Source organism: Neophocaena asiaeorientalis, unplaced genomic scaffold (assembly GCF_003031525.2).
Source record: "Neophocaena asiaeorientalis asiaeorientalis breed wild unplaced genomic scaffold, Neophocaena_asiaeorientalis_V1.1 scaffold134, whole genome shotgun sequence".
Lineage (NCBI taxonomy): Eukaryota > Metazoa > Chordata > Mammalia > Artiodactyla > Phocoenidae > Neophocaena > Neophocaena asiaeorientalis.
The window spans coordinates 24008943-24027760 of record NW_020185339.1 but is presented as its reverse complement, the minus strand read 5'-3'; the positions used below and the strand labels follow the sequence as shown (position 1 = coordinate 24027760).

The window sequence follows — 18818 nt, the reverse complement described above, 5'->3', positions numbered from 1 at the left end:
CAGGGTTCAAACCCCTGTCCCCTGGTTTGGGGGGGGGGTTTTTTTTTTTTTTTTTTTTTTTTTTTTGGCAGGTGGATTCTTAACCACTGCGCCACCAGGGAAACCTCTCTGGAATTTTTTTTTTTTTTAATATTTTTGATCTACAGTTGGTTGTACCCACAGACGCAGAACCTGTGGATGCAGAACCCGCAGATGCAGAACCCACAAAGAGCCGACTGTATTGCATTGCTGTCTGGTCGTGCTGAAAATCATTTGAACTAGTGTTACTGTATAAATTTCAAAACACTACATGCCTAAGGTGAGAGTTAGTAGGGCCTGAGGCTTTTTAGAAGTTAGTACCCCTCTTTCTGTTGGGGCAGGAGGGAGAACTGAAAAGGGAAGAGACCCTTCAGAAAATGTTATTTTAAAAAGAATCAATCCAAAGCTAAATTCAGAGAGCAGAAAACAAGAGAATATGGCCCTAAAACAAAGGGGGAACACCTCAACTTGTTAACCAGGGCTGCCTGCAACTCCTTTCATTACCTTCCTAAACCATCTCCTCTAGCTCACTGAGGACCATTTGGGCAGAAAGCACGCAGCACAAACAGCCCTTTAGCCTGTTCATCTTACACAGGGCGCGTGGGAGCCAGACGCAGCACTCAAGAAATAACGTTCCTGGGGACTTCCCTGGTGGTCCAGTGGCTAAGACTCCACGCTCCCAATGTAGGGGGCTTGGGTTCAATCCCTGGTCAGGGAACTAGATCCCATATGCCGCAACTAAAAGAGTCTGCATGCCACAACTAAAGATCCCGCATGCCTCAACGAAGATCCTGCGTGCTGCAACGAAGATCCAAGGCAGCCAAATAAATTAATTTAAAAAAAAAAAAGAACTTTCCTTTTTCTTACTAGTCACCAAAAAGTGAACAAGGGAAAACCTGTGAATAAGTTCAAACTATTGTTCTACAGTGCTAACCATGTTTAAGCTATTCCATGCTCCATGGTCCCACAGATTCCCTATAATAGAGGCCCTATCTCCCAGAGACCACGTCAGCACTCAACAGACCTTTTAATTGTGGGTAGTTGGTTGTTGTGGTTCTGTTTTGTTTTTAAAGAGGCTATAGGGAAACATACCATCATAGAGAAAAAAGAAGTTGAAATCTCTCCATAATGATAATTTTTCCACTTCTAAACCATGCTGAAGTTTCTGTAATGGCTGGCTGCTTCATTGGCAAGAGGAAGGATTATAAGAAGAATAGTTCAAAGTTAAATCTTAGGCAAAAGAAAAAAATCTATCCAAGCTCAGCAGACAGAATGAGAGCCAGACAAAAACAGTTTTTTCCCTTTGTGAGAGAGAACTACTAGAATCAACGAGCTTCCCTCTCCTTTTACTTCATTTAAGGTAAAAAAAAAGAAAAAAAGAAATCGGAAAGAAAAGGGTGGAAGGTCACCTAACAAGGCTGTAAGAATGAAACATCATTTAAAGGTGTCAGATAGGTCATGACTGCTGCTTAGTTACAGTCAATTCTCAGATCATTTTATATGAATGCTACCTTAAAGGAATGGTTGGGGAAGAGGAACTTGCAACTAAACTATCACCCCACTTCCACCACCAGCAAAGTCTTAATTTCCTTTGTAGAGAGTGTCTTTGCCATTTAATGAGGCACCTCAAAAGTAATTTAAGGAGAGCTGATCTCAACTGTCCCTAACCTCCATCAGCAACACTTCTTAGCCAGATCTCCAATTTGCAAAGCAATGCTAGTTTATGGAGAGCATGGCTATGTAGCTATAGAATAAAGCTAGTATATTGTGTTCCTACTACATTTCTGGCTGTGTGACCCTAGCCAAGTCATTTAATCTTTCTGTGCTTCAATTTCCTTATCTGTAAAATGAGAACAATCTACCCAAAAAGAATTCAGAGTAATGATAGTAAAGATGATCCAAGATCTTGGAAAAAGAATAGAGGCACAGATCAAGAAGATACAAGAAATGTTTAACAAAGACCTAGAAAAACTAAAGAACAAATAAACAATACAATAACTGAAATAAAAAATGCACTAGAAGGAATCAGTAGCAGAATAAGTGAGACAGAAGAACGGATAAGCAAGCTGGAAGACAAAATGGTGGAAATCACTGCCGCAGAACAGAATAAAGAAAAAAGAATGAAAAGAAATGGGGACAGTCTCAGAGACCTCTGGGACAACACTAAACGCACCAACATTCGCATTATATGGGTCCCAGAAGGAGAAGGAGAAGGAGAGATGGAGAGAAGGAGAGAAGGAGAGAAGGAGAGAAGGAGAGAAGGAGAGAAGGAGAGAAGGAGAGAAGGAGAGAGGGTGAGAGGGTGAGAGGGTTTTGAGAGAGAGAGAGAGAGAAAGGACCTGAGAAAATATTTGTAAAATGGGAACAGTAATAGTACCTACCTCAAAGCATTGCTATGAGAATTAATTAGGTCAATATTTACTTAAAACCATGCCTGACACACAGCAAGTGCTCTGTATTTGTTATATAATAAATGTAGAAAATTAAATAGTATGGCCACTTTCTAGCACCCTTCAATGTCAAATTTAGTCATATTTTAGCCACCCTGCAACCTAGGGAAAAAACTATAAAGAAATATGAAGGATTTTAAAAGCAGCAATTCATTGATATGACCGCCCAAAAGGCTACAATAGGAAAAATTCAAGTTAGGACAACTTTATCTAATGATGTAGAAGACAGAGCACAAAGCACATGCCTTGGAATTAGGAAAGGAAATTTGGGTTCTAGTCCCAGCTCCATTACTAAATAACTGAGACATCCAAAGCAAACAACTAACTACTGTTTCCCTTTCCCTCTCCATATTTAGGATAACACTCAAGCTACTTAGCTCAAAGTCTGATTCTAAGGCTCCAACAAGGACATATATGTAAAGGTACTCAAAAGCCTTGCTATTTAAAATATGAATGCCTAGCCTGCAATACAAGCATTACTTGGAGCTTGTCAGACATGCAGAATCTTGGGCCTCACCCCAGACCTACTGAATCCAAATCTCCAGTTTAACAAACTCACTAAGTGATTCCTATGAACAATAAAGTTTAAGAAACATCCATGGTTTAAAGCATTAAGCAAGGAAGCAGAAGGGTAGAATATAAAGAGCCTGGGATATGGTGTTATCAAGGGTCAAGTCCTAAATCCAGGTTCTGCCACTATTCTGCTGTGCTACCATGGCTGTATGACCTAACTTCTAGTTTCAATTTTCACACCTCTAAACTGGTAACAACAAAGCCAACTGCAGGGTAGACAAGTAGACTATATGAAATCATTTGCATGAAGGCATCTAGAACAGTGCCTTCTGTATAGCTGAGATCAATAAATATTTGTTCCTTAGAAATGTGTTGGCCTATTACCTACCAACTCGTGTCACAATTTTCTCGTGGAGTTGGATCCCAGGAAAGAGGCAGTCAAGCCTGAGAAAGGGGTGAATGGATAATTCCCTCTAGCTGTAGAACAGGAAATAAAGCCCCAATTTCCTAAGGGCCTCCTGACCAAGAGAAGAGTCTCAAGGAGAGGAAACAAATTTAACTAACCATAATCCCCACCAGCAAGCAAATCTAGACAGGAGATGTTACAGGACTGTCATACCCTAGGCTACATACCTCATTTCATCTACTGGCTGCCAAGGAAAGCTGCTAAATGGCTTTGTATAGTACATCTAAGCTATACTCACAGATGCAACAGGCAGATTACAAATCTCTGAGTCATCCCTGAACTTTCACCTCCCAGCTCCTCCCCCAGTTCTGGAGGTGTGGCAGCGGGGCTTTTGGCTTCTGGTTGCATGCCACGTGTAAAGTTATCCTACTGGAACAGCACCTGTCAGGTGAATCAGGGAGTCACCTCACTCAATAGGTCACCTCCTTCATGGGGAGAAATGGAGAGAGCTACTTCCGAAGATAAGGGCCTGGCTCACAATGTCTGACAGCCAGGATTCTCTACAGGATGGGGGTATCGCAATCACTAAAAGGATTTTCAAACCTCATATGCTGCCACCCCTTGCAATAACTCTTTTAGTGAGCTGGCTATTATTGATAGAAATGGGCTGTAGCTCTCAAATGTGCTATGCTAGGATGGAAAAATATAATTAAAGGAACCTCTATCTTAAAGGGCCAAGGGAGGAAAAGGACAAATAATACCTGCAGGAAATTCTGCCAAAGACGTGCTTATAATACTTAGGGTATTTCTGGAATAGGGTATTGGCGAAATCACTTAACAAAAATCAATTAAAACTACTCCCTTCTCGGGACTTCCCTGGTGGTCCAGTAGTTAAGAATCTGCCTTCCAAAGCAGGGGACGCGGGTTCAATCCCTGGTCGGGGAACTAAGATCCCACATGCCACAGGGCAACTAAACCCGTGTGCTGCAACTACTGAGCCCGTGTGCTCTGGAGCCCGCGCACCCCAACTAGAGAGCCAAACTAGAGAGAAGCCTGCGCACTGCAACTACTGAGACTACGCACTGTGGAGCCCATAGAGAAGCCCAAGCGCTGCAAGGAAGACCCAGCACAGCCAAAAAAAACAAAAACAAACTACTCCCTTCTCCCCCAAATTCTGGGAACAGTAGAATACCATTTGGATAAGCACTTACTCAATAATGTGGTTATTTCTCTTATTCCTCCTAGCCTATTATCATCATCGATCCACATCTAGGACCCTTACTCTACATGGGAAAAGCCAAATTTCCTTTGATTCCCTATCCTAGGCACATTCAGAACATATCCTGCCACATATCCAGGAGCTCCAACAAACTTGTGAGATTACAAACTACTGTGTATAAAATTAATAGGCTACAAGGATATGTTGTACAGCACAGGGAATATAGCCAATACATTATAATAGCTATAAATGGAGTATAATCTAAAAAATGTTCAATCACTATGTTGTATACCTGAAACTAATATAATATTGTAAATCAACTATACCTCAATTTAAAAAGTTTAAAAAAACTTGTGAGAGATGCTCCTGATTTTATTAGAGCCTTGTCCTTCATCAACAAAAGATCAGAGCTTGCCAAGCCAGAACTGGCTTAGTTGATGAAGCAAATATAATTCACTAATAACTGTAGGAAAAATCTTGTGCTACAAAGGCTTCCAATGCAGAAGAAACAACTTGCATTAAGTGAAAAAGAACACACATGGGACAAAGGCTCCTCTCTCCCCAGAACCAGGTCAGAGAACTAAAGCCATTTAACCTCTGTGTTTCACAATGGTGATATTGGAAGTCTGCCTGCACTACTTGGTCAGGCCACTTAATAGCCTGAGCAATCTTCAGATTTCATACTGTGATGCCCTTCATACTCACAAGAGTTTCCTTAATAATTCTGCCGAACTCTCATTGTCTAACAGACCCTTTGCTAAAGGTTCGCTGATTATTCAGTGAAGAAGACGGGAAAGGACACCAATTCAGACTCAGAAAAGAATCGAGTCCTAATTTTCCTTTCAGAGAAATTCTTACTGTTCTTTAACAAATAGGTGCTGAACATCTTCTTATGTTCACACTAAGCATACACTACTGAATAAAGTATATAGGACCTGTCACTACAACTTTTTCAGGAACTAGAAACTGTTCCCTCACTTCTACTAGTTCTTACAATGCTTTGTTTCAGGGATTTACAAGAAACTTTTCCTAAGGCATTTGAAAAAAAGGCCTTGGAAGACAAACCCAGAGAAATAGTCTAAATCAGACTATTTCTTAGAATAGTTATTTCTGAAGTCATTTAAAATAATCACTAAAAAAAAAAAAAAAGTCAAAAAACACTCAAAGCTTCATATATACATTAAACACAGTTGGCCCAACTGGAGGGGATCACCAAGCAGTCAAATGAGATACTTGAAAAAATACAAGTTCCCAGATCCATCCCACCTTTGCTGAATCAGAATCTGAAGATAGGATTCATGAATGCGCAATGTGAAGAAGCACCTCAGGTGATGACGCCCACTGTGAACTTACTTATGGAGCTTTTTTTTTTTTTTTTTTTTTTTGCAGTACGTGGGCTTCTCACTGCTGTGGCATCTCCTGTTGCGGAGCACAGGCTCTGGACGCACAGCCTCAGTGGCCATGGCCCACGGGCCCAGACGCTCCGTGGCATGTGGGCTCTTCCCGGACCGGGGCACGAACCTGTGTCCCCTGCATCAGCAGGCAGACTCTCAACCGCTGCGCCACCAGGGAAGCCCGTATAGCTTTTTAAATGATAACATGTTAAGGACTTCCCTGGGGCGCAGTGGTTAAGAATCTGCCTGCCGATGCAGGAGACACACGTTCAAGCCCTGGTCCAGGAAGATCCCACATGTTGTGGAGCAACTCAGCCCATGTGCCACAAGTACTGAGCCCATGTGCTGCAACTACTGAAGCCCGCATACCTAGAGGCCATGCTCTGCAACAAGAGAAGCCCACACACCACAACAAAGAGTAGCCCCCTCCTGCTGCAACTAGAGAAAGCCCACGTGCAGCAACGAAGACGCAATGCAGCCAAAAGTAAATAAATAAAATTAATTTAAAAAAATGATAACATGTTAAAAGAAATATAGGAATTTAGGCAAGTTGAGGGAGAACTGAAAGACAGTCAGATCCTAAGAGCCATTGCTAAAGCTGCCTCACTACTGTTTTTAATTTCACTCAAATCCTATTCAACTCTATCACATAGGGCACTGAAAAGAGGGCAGAAGGAATTACTCTGTGGCTTTAGGGAGATCCACCAAGTCTGGTTTCCTGCCTTCTGCCCACTTGGACTCTAAGAACTAGGAATGCCAGCCTTCCCTTCTCTGATTATCCACTTCACCACGGCTCACCTCAATGCCTCCCCACACCCATGCATTCACCTGCTACCAATCTAAAGACCACTAGGAAGAACAAATGCAATCATACCACCATTAGCACATGATGAGGATTTATTCTCCATTTTTCATCTTTGGTCCATCTAGTAAGTGTCAAGGAATTGTCATTACTTTGGGTAGGATGATAATCAAAATGAAGGCAAAGAGATTTGAGTGCTTGCCCTTAAAAGTTTGGGGCTTTAAGCCTAACTAACATTTCACAGGACAAAACTGACTCAGTTCTGTAGAACCCAATTTCAGACCAGGATTTACAGAAGAGAAGTGCAGTGGTGTGCGTCTGCTGTAGAGGAATCACGGGTATTAAGAGTCTTGAGAAAGTCTAGGAATAATCTAGAAACACTTCTGGATTGATTTACGCAAAGTTATCAAACATCCTAGCTTGGAGGAGCAATTCTCAATGACACAAGAAGCAACTAGGGCTGGTTAAGTCACTTTGGCATGAATCCAAAAGTTAACTGGCGGCCCTACTCTAATTCCCAACCCAGATCACCTATGAAAAGACAGTATTTACAGCACAAAGCTAAGGCGCCCACAGCTAATACTAAAGCCATTGCTTAGCAGAAATTCATTCAGGTAAACAAGAAGTCAAAATAATCTCAAGGCTCTGAAAGAGGTGGTCTCTCCAACTCAGGTGTTCATTAAATTACCTGACAGTGGGAAGGGTGGAACAACAGAACAATGACTAGTATTTGTGTCTCTTAGCAAGGTCAAAAGAATTTCTCAGAAAAGAGAACTACACCTGACCTTGAGAATCACAGTAGCAGGCCAGAAGACTGTTTTTGCCTTCTAAAGCCTACCTTACTAGCAAAAGTAAAATTGAGTACTGCAGACTAATCTGGAAAGCTCAGGCAGGTGCTAGCAATGCTGACAAACCGAAAGGCTTCTTGGTATCCTAGCTGTTAACTGCTTAGATCTCAGAAAGTTTCTACTCCTCAATCTGATAGGCTTTATTAGTTTTAAGGGTCGAAAGCCTTCTAATGGCTTCCAATATACAGGTTTTTGGGATCCTCAGATCCGTCTCTAACAGGAAAGTAAACAAAACAGTAATGATCACTACAGTTAGGTAGCCCTGTCAACCCAAAAGCTTTCTTTTCTTTCTTTTTTTTTTTTTTTTTTTGCGGTACGCGGGCCTCTCACTATTGTGGCCTCTCCCGTTGCGGAGCCTGCAGGCTCTGTGGCCATGGCTCACGGGCGCAGCCGCTCCGCGGCATATGGGATCTTCCCGGACCGGGGCACGAACCCGTGTCCCCTACATCGGCAGGCGGACTCTCAACCACTGCGCCACCAGGGAAGCCCAACCCAAAAGCTTTCTGAGTTTCCTCAGAGGTTTAAGAGGCAAAATAAATTCGAACGTAAATTCTAAAGGCTTTTTCAAACTGTAGGGTTAGATTATCTGGTCTGGGTTAGCAGCTCTGGAATGAGCTAATTATAGTGTCCCCTATTCTGCCAAAACACTATCTAGAACTTGCTTCATTTCCCAAGAGGCTTCCTTACCCTGGTCCCTGGCAGCGGAAGAAACTACAGTCAGGTAAGACAAGTATCTCCCAAATGATCAGCCTCCACCTTGCTGCTGAGTACCTGGAAGAACCTGTAAATCCTACGTGCTTCACCTTATCACCAACCATGCAAGATAACACAGTAAGCCAAAACAATTCTAAGGTTTCCCTTCCACCCCTCAGGTGCTGGCAACTTTAATCTGTCTGCAGAAGAGAAAGTATAAGTTCTTTGCAGGAGTCAAGGTCACTTGTGGGACTGTCCCTGCTTGGATTAGAAGGCTGGGACTCCCTCAGCACACCAGTTTCTGTTTAAAGAGCCAAGTTGCCCAGAGACAAAAGTAATTTTGGCAATATGAAACTGAAAGCACCATTACCTGCAACAATATTCCTGATTCCAACGGCAACAAAAGTCAAGTAAGGGGCCCCAAAGAATAAGAGGAATCTTTCCTGGGTAGAGCAGACTTAAGAGCAACAGCAAAACCTGAGTGAGCAAGTAGTAGGACCGGTCATGTAACCTTGGAATTACTATTTCCTGCCCAATATCTTCACTTGCCAGCCTGCGGTTTGGGGGACAAACCTTTCTGGTTTTTTCTCCAATCATATGTGATAATCATGCAGAAGCTTTCACCCAAGCGCTCCACCCCACCCAAGCTCCTCCTATATAAAGAGTAAGTGCAACAGTCCCAAGGACAAAGAGGACCCGAGTAGCATTCCTCTAGCAGGAACTGCTATGCTTGGTCACTAAAGGCTTAAATAACTGGGTTGGAGAAATGGAAATGGAAGCAGGCAGTTCAGAAACTGACAAGGCCCTCTCTACAAAGCAGAAGCCGAAATTAGCCAAGGCTCCAGCTCTGGCCCAGGGGTAGAGTGAACACACCTGCTCACCCCTGCCACTTCTCTTACCCCGCCCCTTCCTCCAAACAGGCTCTTTCCCTAACTCCAACGGAACACAACACCTGTGTTCTTCACTCCTTCTTTTTCCAAGGCCAAGCATCCCCGCCTCTTCCACCCCAGACAGGCAGGGTGACAGCTGGGTCCGGCCTTCCCACCGGCCCAAGAACGCAGGCCGGGGCGTGCAGAGCTCAACACCCCCAGGGGCCGGGAGGCCAGTGAAGCACGTGACCCTGTGAGCGCCACGCAGGGCTGGCGGCCAGCCAAGCGCAAGGCCCCTTTAAGATGCGCTGGGGTGCGCCTGGGTAGGGGAGGGAGACCCCGGCGCTAGTGGGCCTGCAGTCGCCTCAGCCCCACCCTGGGACGGCGCGCTCTCTCCTAGTTGCTCACCTTAGCTCCGAAGAGCCGGGCGGCCGCAGTGAGTAAAGCCATGGTGGGCGAACTCGGGGATCTGACGGGGAGGGACGGAGGGAAGAGAACTGCGGTAGGAACGGGAGCCGCCGCCGCCGCTGCACCAGAGGCCGCGCCGACGAGGGGAACAAGGTTGAAAGGAGGCGGCCGAGGGAAAGGGTAAACGAGCCGGCGGCGGCGCCCAGCCCGGGGTCCTCAGTGAGGCTCCGCCTACCACCCGGAACCCGCTCCCGCCCCCTCCCAAGGGATTCGCCCCGGGCTCAGCCATTGGTCCAGTGTGCATGGAGGGGCGGGTCCTAAGACATTGACAGCAGTTGTGGCTGGGAGGATTGGACCGTCCGGGGTAAGCTAATTAACGGTGGATGGGCGGGGGAAGCGTGTAGGTGGTTAAGTATGTGCCTGAGAACTCAGTTAACTTACTTAGGCTTTTCCTCTTATCCTTAACACCTTTGAGGTTAATTGTGAGGTGGCTATCAGAGAAAAAGCCCCAAGGACTTCGACCTTTGAAGGTCCTCGGAAGCCAACCCCTTAATACACTATCACGACAACTGATCCTAATCCCTTGGTGTGCTTTCTTGAACGCCTTTGGTCAATGACTTAATGGCCATAGAGGTGACATCATGTGGACACAGGCTATGATGCCCGAGTTAGCTACTTGGTGGAAATCATTTGAGGTAAGCCATGGTATTATAGATACCAACAGACCCAGAATGTGGAGAAGGAAAGCAAAGGCAGGAGCCTGAATATCCAGTGGTCTTTGCCAGCTGTCAGTTCTGTGACTAATGCCAGGAAACCCGTCTCACAAACGGCCCCTTAATATGAAGCTTTCCAGCGCAGTCCAGAGCCTCTGCGTCCTGGGTATTAGTCTCACTGCCACTCCAGTCACATAGCCCCACACAAACAGTCCACCCCACATCTAGCCAAAATATCAGGAGCTGCAGACCAACCCCTCATCCAAAATCACCTCCCTTTTTGTCACATCACTCCCGTCACTCCCATAGGGCCTCTGGACCTTTATACCTGCTTGGCTATATTCTATACACTCTTATCCTCTGCTCCCCAGAGACCATTAAATGAACCATGGCACTGAAGTGATCTTCTACATCATTCTTGACTCATTCTTTTGGGTAGACAAGAACTTAGGACCTTTCTACCTTGCTAAGATATCATTGTCATTGACCCAAGGGCAGAGAGGAATGACCCAAGGCCCAAGTGGACAGCCCTTTTATCTCCTCACATAGAAGTAACAAAGTTCAGAGGTCTCAGTACCATCTAAGCCGGGTTTAGATAGATCCTGTTTATAAAGAACCTAGTTTATAGCTTGGACTTGGAAAAAAGAGAAAGAAACATGCCGTTTTCTCTTCCGGGGTTTCCTTATACTCAGCTTTACACCTACCAACCAATGCTTCTCTGGCTTGGGGATCAGATGGGTAGATCTTAGGAAAGAACTTCATAAAGAGAAGCCAAGCAGTGCCCCAGGGAAGCACTGACCTCAGCTATCTCCTCGGTGACTTCAAAGCTCCACTGATCAATATTTGCTCCCAATTTAGCATCTCACAGAGGATTTCCTCCTAACCCTAGAATAGTCTGACCTGGTTTCTTCTCTCTGGTTAATTATCCACAGAGACTAGCCCGCAGGCCAGAGGACTGAGCTCCAGTGCCCCAAGTGGCAGGAGGCATTCTCAGGGTGAGGCTACCAAAGGGATAATTACGGAGTGGCCATAAGGGTAACCTATTTTGGAGCTCTAGTGATTGGAGGAAGGGTGGGGAACAATAATGCTCACAGTGTCCTGGAGCCTAGTGTCCTGAGGACTTTATGGACTTATTTTGAAGTTGTTCAGTCCTGACATCCACTGCTGTAAGGCCAATGGGAAAGCCCAGGACTCAAAGAGACTAAATGGTATCTCCCAGGAGCTGGCTTAGAGCCTTTCTCTGAACATGGTTGGGACCTGGGGAGATGGGAAGAAAGTTAAGCGAGAAGGATTAGCATGAATAAAGGAGCCAAGCGAACTCTAGGTCCAAATACAACTAAGTGCCTGGGAACTGGAGGGGACAAGGGAGAGAAGGCTGAGCATCGAGGTCATCTTGACGTTTGGAATGACCTCTTTAAAATGGACAGAGGCAATGGTGCCCCCTGGTGGCCAAGGATAAGTGGGAGAATGCAGATGGAACTTAAACTCGTATCAGTAAACCAAACTCCTTTTTTTAATGGGTAGCAGCTAAAATTTATTGAGTACTTCCTATTTCCAGAAACTATCTAAATGTGGTACATGCATTACCTTAATTAATCCTCACAAGTCTAAGGGATGTAGGTAATGGTAGTAGCTTTACAGAGGAGGAAACCAAGGTTTAGATAAAGTATCCTACTCAGGACCATAGCTTGTAATTGGCATTGCTAGAATTCAGACCTAGGTTGGCCTCACTCCAGAAGCTGTATTTTAACTACTAAGCTGTATTGTTTATATGGTGCTGACTGTAAATTATCAGCTGCAACTCAGGAAGGAGACTTTGAGTCATTGTTAACAGTTTCTTGGGCACATTAGCTCAGTGTGTTGCTATATTTAAAGATATTTTAAAAAAAAAAAAAAAAGATATTTTAAAAGATAAGGAACTGGGCTTCCCTGGTGGCGCGGTGGTTGCGGGTCCGCCTGCCCATGCAGGGGACATGGGTTCGTGCCGCGGTCTGGGAGGATCCCACGTGCCGCGGAGTGGCTTAGGAACTATAGGGAATTCCCTGCTGGTCTAGTGGTTAGGACTCCTCGCTTCCAATGCAGGGGGCATGTGTTTGATCCTTGATCTGGGAACTAAGATCCCACAAGCCGTGGGGTGCAGCCAAAAAAAAAAAAAAAAAGATACCTGAAATACATGATAAATGACGACCTTCCCAGAATACAGGTAAGGAGAGACAAACATTTAGCACCTAAAAAGACCAGGGGGATAGAATGGGCTTCTTACAAGGAATAATCAGGCTGGGGAAATGGCTGAAAAGAGGATATAGTGCTTTTTCACTGTAGATTATTAGACTCAGAGGGCATGTGTTCAAACTTGAAGGTAGTTTTCAAACAAATAAAAGAAGTAGTACTTTACAGAGCCACTAGGGACTACATGGAGACTCCATCGGCCTAGGAATAAGATGATTGCTAGGGCTGAAGTTTTGGCTCTCCCACCCCTCTTTGAGCTTGGTTTCTTCCTCTGCAAATGGGAGTAACATGTAGTATTTGTTAGAGCTGTAAAGATTAAATAAGTGTGTGTATGCGCTTGTTATATGAGTATTTAACATATACTAGTTCTTTTCCCCTTGCTATTCATCTCTGTCCTATATTTAAAGGAATCTTGTTCTTGCTCGGAGTCCTTTCCACAGCAAAAACAAATCCTCTAAAACTTATCTTTAAGGACTAGATTTTCACATAATACATTTTCCTAGTCACACCTGGATCTCATTTAACACTGTCTTTGGGAATTCCCTGGCGGTCCAGTGGTTAGGACTCTGCGCTTTCACTGCCAAGGGCCCGGGGTTGGTTGGGGAACTAAGATCCCATAAGCCTCGTGGTGTGGCAAACAAACAAAATACAAAAAACACTGTCTTCGGGAATATTTCTTTAAAAGCTAACATTTTTCTGATAAACTCATTTACAAGGTATCTAAAATTTAAGGTGTAAACAGATATGCAGGGTTGAGTATATGCTCTACCAAATACTAGGCTAGAATAATTTTAGTAGCCTCCAGAAAGGTTCAGATAAATTCATGGATTCCTTGTGCTAACCTGTGATAAGAATTAAGAGATATGCAAAGTATATCCTCCTGAGGATCAAGTCAAGGATGATAATGTCCACTCTTCCCTATGTAAGACACATGCCTGTGTCCCAATGGCAAAGACTCTTAGGCTGGAGAATTCTTAACGGCTGTTCTCCAGCCGATGACGAACTAGTGAGGAACATCACAAGTAACTTGTTACTGATTAACATTAGATTTGTTTTATTTATTAAAACTTGCAAATAACTTGCTTTTTTTGTAAATTACAACAGCTTCAAGTTCCCTGTAAGAGTACTCTCACTTACATTTCTGATAAGCTTTCTGGTGGAAGAGTAAGAACTTACAGACACCAAGCAGCAATAGACAGAATCCTGGGTATACTCACAGGGGAAGAAGCAAGTGAACATCATTCACGTGCATCACAGAAGAAGTAAAGCTTAGTAACAGCTGGTCTGGAAAAGTGATTTGACAGGATACAGCATTTCTTATGACTGACAAGAGAAGAAGGGATTAGCACTAGACCCTGAATTTAGTTGTCAACTAATATCAGGGTGCTTGCTCTGAGCTAGTTAATTGTTAGATTTCATAGGGATTTGTGGTACAAGAAAGCTTTGTTGAACACATTCATTCCGTGTGCCAGGCTTAGTGTAAGGCATTAAGAGAAAAAAAAGACGTAAAACAGAAGCTACTTCACAGCTATATTAGATCAGATTGACACTTGGGAACATTAGCTTATAGATCCAGTTTTGCCACTACATACAGGACTTGAGGACCTGTGGTTTCTCTGGGCCTCCGGTTTCTTTATCTGTAAAATCACTTACTTCATCTGCAAAGGTGAACTAGATGACTTCCAAGGGCCTTTAGATTCTAAAGTGCTGAAAGTCTTTGAAATGTAATAAACCTGAATAATGGGTGTTCTCTCCCTGAGGCATTCCTGGGACAAATGTTCCATTCCAAACCCTGAGACAGCCACACCTCAGGATTAGGGTGTTTAAGAATCTCCTCAAAGAAGGTATCCTTTATATTTCATCCCTATGCCCCAGTACAGAATCTCTACACACAGAAAATGGGGACACACTTATGGTCCACATTGACAATGGCTAGTGATAGAGATGATAAAGGTATACTTTACTGTTGCTTTGGCATCAAATCTTAGACCAGCTGGTCAAAGCTTAGACCAGCAAACAAGGCCTTTCCTTAAATAACATTCCTTACCTCACTTCTCCCTATCTGATAAAGCCCTTACTTTTCAGCTGAGCTGATCACATCCATTTGCCCTTTCCTGTATGCTCTTGCCGATCCCTCCATCTGGAAGGGTAGGGAGGGTAGAAAAATCCATTTCCTTCAGGACTGAGCTCTATCTTACTTTATGTTTCATCAGTATGAATACAAGTAATTTCTAGCATCCTATACTACCATACACTTATTCATGTTCCCTAGCTTATTCATAGAGGTTCCTCTTCTCACTATAATTAGACTCTAAACACATCATATTGAATAAGCACGGAATAAATGCTTATCTAGTTTGTGAGTCCAGCAGGAATCTCAGATAACAAAAGAATGAAAGCTTCAGGCTCCTCCTACTTTAGCGCTATACCATTCCCAAAGCTCTTCCTTCCCTTCCCTTTTCTTTCCTGTCTGGAATCTCCTATTTTCAAGCCTAATTTAAGGGCCAATTCTGGGCATGAAAAGACAACACGGTTCATACTTTTGGTTTCATATTTTTTCAGTTCATTTCAGTAAAAACATAATATAAAAGGCATTGCCACCCTCTCCCCTCCTGGGGGTGATCCATCAAGCTTGTCAGTCTGGGCCGCTCCAGTGGTTCATAGCTCATCATGCGATATGTGCAGGGCATGGTCACATAGATCTGCAAATAGCACATGACAGTTTCAAAGAAAATGCCACTCTCATACTGATATATGCCACTATCAAGAAAATATCCCAAAACAAACTGACACATACACTGACCACCACTTTTCAGAGCATATGCTTTTTTTGCTTTTTCTTTCCAAGATTTTTTGATGTGGACCAGTTTTTTAAAGTCTTTATTGAATTTGTTACAATATTGTTTCTGGTTCATGTTTTGGTTCTTTGGCCTTGAGGCATGTGGGAATCTTCGCTCCCTGACCAGGGATCGAACCCGCACCCCCTGCACTGGAAGATGAAGTCTTAACCACTGGACCGCCAGGGAAGTCCCCGGAGCATATGCTTTTAAATGACAAAACATTCCCACCGTCCTCTCACCAGTATCTCACTCAGGTGAGGGAGCCACAAATTCTGAAAGCCAACGGGAAAAGAATGGAGAGGAACAACCCAAGTCCCTAAGCCTAAGTAATGGAAGCCAACTCTTGAGCTAACATCAGAGGTTGGAGGAGGGGGTATTAGGGGGGTGTTGGAGGAGCAGGGGTGGGACACACACTAGAGAATGTGGGTTCCACAGGGATGTGAGGACAGGAGGTAAAGTGGGAATAGCTTACCTGTTCGCTTACTACAGAGTTTGTCTTTAACATTGTCAGCCTCTCGGGAAAAGAATTCAATGAGTTCATCCTCGTATTCCTCCACAATGCTCTCACACTGTCAACCCAAGGGAGAAAGGAGTGAGAGAAGACAGCAAGGGAAGCCTCTGGTCTCCACCTCCAGAGAGGAGGACAAGGACATTAATCCAACTTTCCACTTGGGCTCTCCAATAATTCCCCTAGTTTCCAAGAACTGGCTACCCACTCCCATAGCTCACCGCGAACTTGAGGGTGCCACTGATGTCTGAATCAATTCGGATCCCCTGTTGGTCCAGTTCATTGGATTCTCCATTCCGGCCCACTACACGTACGTAGTTCTTGCGGTGGGTAGAAGGGTCAATCTGTTCCCCATACTCCTTCATCCGGTCGCATACCTCCTCTAGCAGCTCTGTGAGGTGGGCCTCTGAGCGAGCATAAGGCACCTAGAAATGTCCTCAGCCTTGGGTCACATTTTTCTACCTTCGTACATTGGTAATTTATATCCTTACTTTTCCTTCCAAATCTAGCTCAACCAAACTATTCTAAAAAGCCTTCCCTAATTTAAAAACAGTATGATTTGTGTAGTTCCAAAGTCCTTTCAAATATGTGATCTTATTTACCTCATTACACAGGCCTAAAAAATAAAATAGGTGTCATTAGCTCCAAATTATAAGTAAACAACCTCTTTGATTAACCTTAGTCAACTATGTGTTCTCTTCCTTTGAATTCTTTTAATTCTTATGGCTGTAAGGTAATGATTTTCTTTTTTGTATTAAAATGAGGCTAATACCTGCCCTTAATAGGAGGAGAGCATTAGAGAGGCAGTATGGGCTTTGAAGATAACAACTATTAAAGCATTTCACAAGCATCATAACCTTAACATCTCCCAAATGCCCACAGGGTACAGCTTTCTGTCTGTGTTATGTTTCCACCTGAAATAAATTTCCTAAATGTAAGGATAAGACCTATTTTTTTCGAATGAATGTTTGTTTGTATACCATACTGCCATAGTGAAAACACAAGTCACGTGGATTAAGGATGTGGAGAAGGGGGCTGATCAAGGTTCCCTGTCTGCTAATGACTTCTACAACAGAAATAAAGTATTAGGGTTTGGAGCCAAGGAAGCAAATGCATAGGGTATAAGCCTCCAGCCTCTTCCAAATAAGACAGCCCAATCTTTTAGATACCTACGTGGGTCAATGTTTTCTACATTCCTATTAAACTAAGGTCCTTCTTAATTAGTTAGAGTGAGCTATTTTATTTGGGGGAACAGTCAGTTACCTCCACCACTGACTGGCTGCCATCTGGATTGATTCGGAAAGAGCCCATCTGAATGGTCTTCTTGGGATCCACCTGGGCAATTTCCCACTCTAGTTCATCCACCAGAGCCCTGCAAGCTGGTGCAAGGAGGGGCAGGGGGTGGGGAGAGAAAGGAATCAACCCAGGGACTTCCACTCATCCTTCTCCCAGGCCTTGGATCCCATGCCCTCCAAGGCTCTATCTTCCCTACCCACTCTTCCTCCCGTTTCTTTTGTGCCTTTACCTCCACAGTGTAGATCCTGGCTCCTCCGGGCCCAGACAGCTCCCAGCAGGGCCCCCAGAAGCAGGGCCAGCAAACCCCAGCCCTTCATCTTTAGCGCAATGGGGTTGCTCCACCTGGGTTTGAATTGGAATAAAGCATAGGTGTGAGGAGCCAGCTCCATTCTCCCCTGTACCTCGCCCCCCACCCCCACCCCCGCCCAATCCTTCATCCCAAGGCCTACAAAGGCCTCAGTGTGATCTGGCTCTACTTTCCAGGAAATGGCCCGGACACAAAGGGGCTCCTCTGTTCCGGCGCTCGAGGCTCCGGACGCTCCGGGGCGGTGGGTGAGAGCGCTGAGCTCGGAACGTGGGGCTTAGCCCCAGACACTACGTCGACAGGTGAGGCCTTGGATGTTGGTACTTAAGCGTCCGCTGCCTAGGATTCACAGGGCTATGTGGCAGCCATGGGTTGGTGGCTAGGATTAAGCAAGGACGACAGGCACAGAGGAGCTGCTGGCAAGGAGAGTAGCTGATTCTGGCCAGGAGGTGGCGAGGTGGCTGGCTGACGAGAGGAGCACTCGATAACTAGGGCCTATTTGGACCCAGCACCGAGACTGCTGCATCCCCACCTCCAGCCTATAAGCTATTCCCCGTGCGGGCCAGCCCCCTTTCTAAAGACCCCACCACTGCCTTCTATCCAGTGCAACCCCGACCCTCAGTGCCACTCGCATCCGTCCCACCTCTGCTCCCAGGGCCGCCGCCGTGGCCCAGGCGCTGGAAGACAGCCGGACTCTCACTTTAGCTCCCGACCCTAGCACCTGGCTGCGGGAAAGCGGGGCTGTCCAGGCTTCTCCAGAGCGCTCCTGCGCTTTCCAAACACGGGGTGCCCCGGCGACTGCCTGAGCCAGCTCCTCGAGTCCTAAGTGGACGCCTAAGTAGGTCTCAGATGCGCTACGGTACGAGTCCCACACTAGAGACCGACCCCAAACCCGCCCCTCCAAACTCTCGCGCGAACAGGCAGCGTAGGAGCGGCTCCCAGGCGGCAAGGACCCCGGTGGCTCGCAGGACCCAGACTTGCGTGGCGAGCAGCTCCACGTGACCACCGGGGGCGGTCAGCCGAAGAATAGGAGTGGCTTGAAGCAGAGTCAGAACCTGACGTGGTGCACCGAGGCGGTCAGGCTCGCGCGTGCCAATCTAGGTGGGCTCGGACCTTCAAAAAGAAAGGTGTGCTGCTAGCCAGTGAGAAGCCCTGGTTTCAATACCCAGAAAACTACATCCCCCAGGAAGCACTGCGGCACCACACAGATTTTATTAGTAGCTACAGATTTTAAGATGTCCTGGGACCTGTAGTTTGTCAGTTTCTCCAGCTCCCCTTTTACACGTAACAGGGAAACCATACTGTACG

At 45.2% G+C, this 18818-nt stretch overlaps 2 protein-coding genes across 2 annotated transcripts in view; both read right to left on the bottom strand.

Moving 5' to 3' along the window:
• CS (citrate synthase) overlaps nt 1-9886 on the bottom strand; it is a 27276-nt gene extending 17390 nt beyond the window's left edge. The window contains exon 1 of the mRNA XM_024736614.1: nt 9621-9886. Within this exon, the coding sequence (XP_024592382.1) occupies nt 9621-9662 (42 nt within the window). The 5' untranslated portion in view covers nt 9663-9886. The remainder of the gene's footprint in view (nt 1-9620) is intronic.
• Nucleotides 9887-15099: 5213 nt separating this feature from the next.
• CNPY2 (canopy FGF signaling regulator 2) lies at nt 15100-18673 on the bottom strand. Its single transcript, XM_024737190.1, has 6 exons — nt 18154-18673; nt 17436-17548; nt 17174-17289; nt 16132-16335; nt 15875-15971; nt 15100-15264 (listed from the first exon to the last, which is right to left on the bottom strand). The coding sequence occupies exons 2-6, from the start codon at nt 17521-17523 to the stop codon at nt 15221-15223; spliced, it is 549 nt and encodes a 182-aa protein (XP_024592958.1). The 5' UTR covers nt 17524-17548; nt 18154-18673; the 3' UTR covers nt 15100-15220.
• Nucleotides 18674-18818: the final 145 nt, after the last annotated feature.

Coding starts and splice junctions, on each gene's coding strand:
- CNPY2 (XM_024737190.1), bottom strand. CDS start 17,523: ATGAAGGGCTGGGGTTTGCTGGCCCTGCTTCTGGGGGCCCTGCTGGGA. Junction 16,336..17,173: donor GCAGCCAGTCAGTGGTGGAG/GTAACTGACTGT, acceptor GGACATTTCTAG/GTGCCTTATGCTCGCTCAGA. Junction 15,972..16,131: donor GTGGCACCCTCAAGTTCGCG/GTGAGCTATGGG, acceptor TTGGGTTGACAG/TGTGAGAGCATTGTGGAGGA.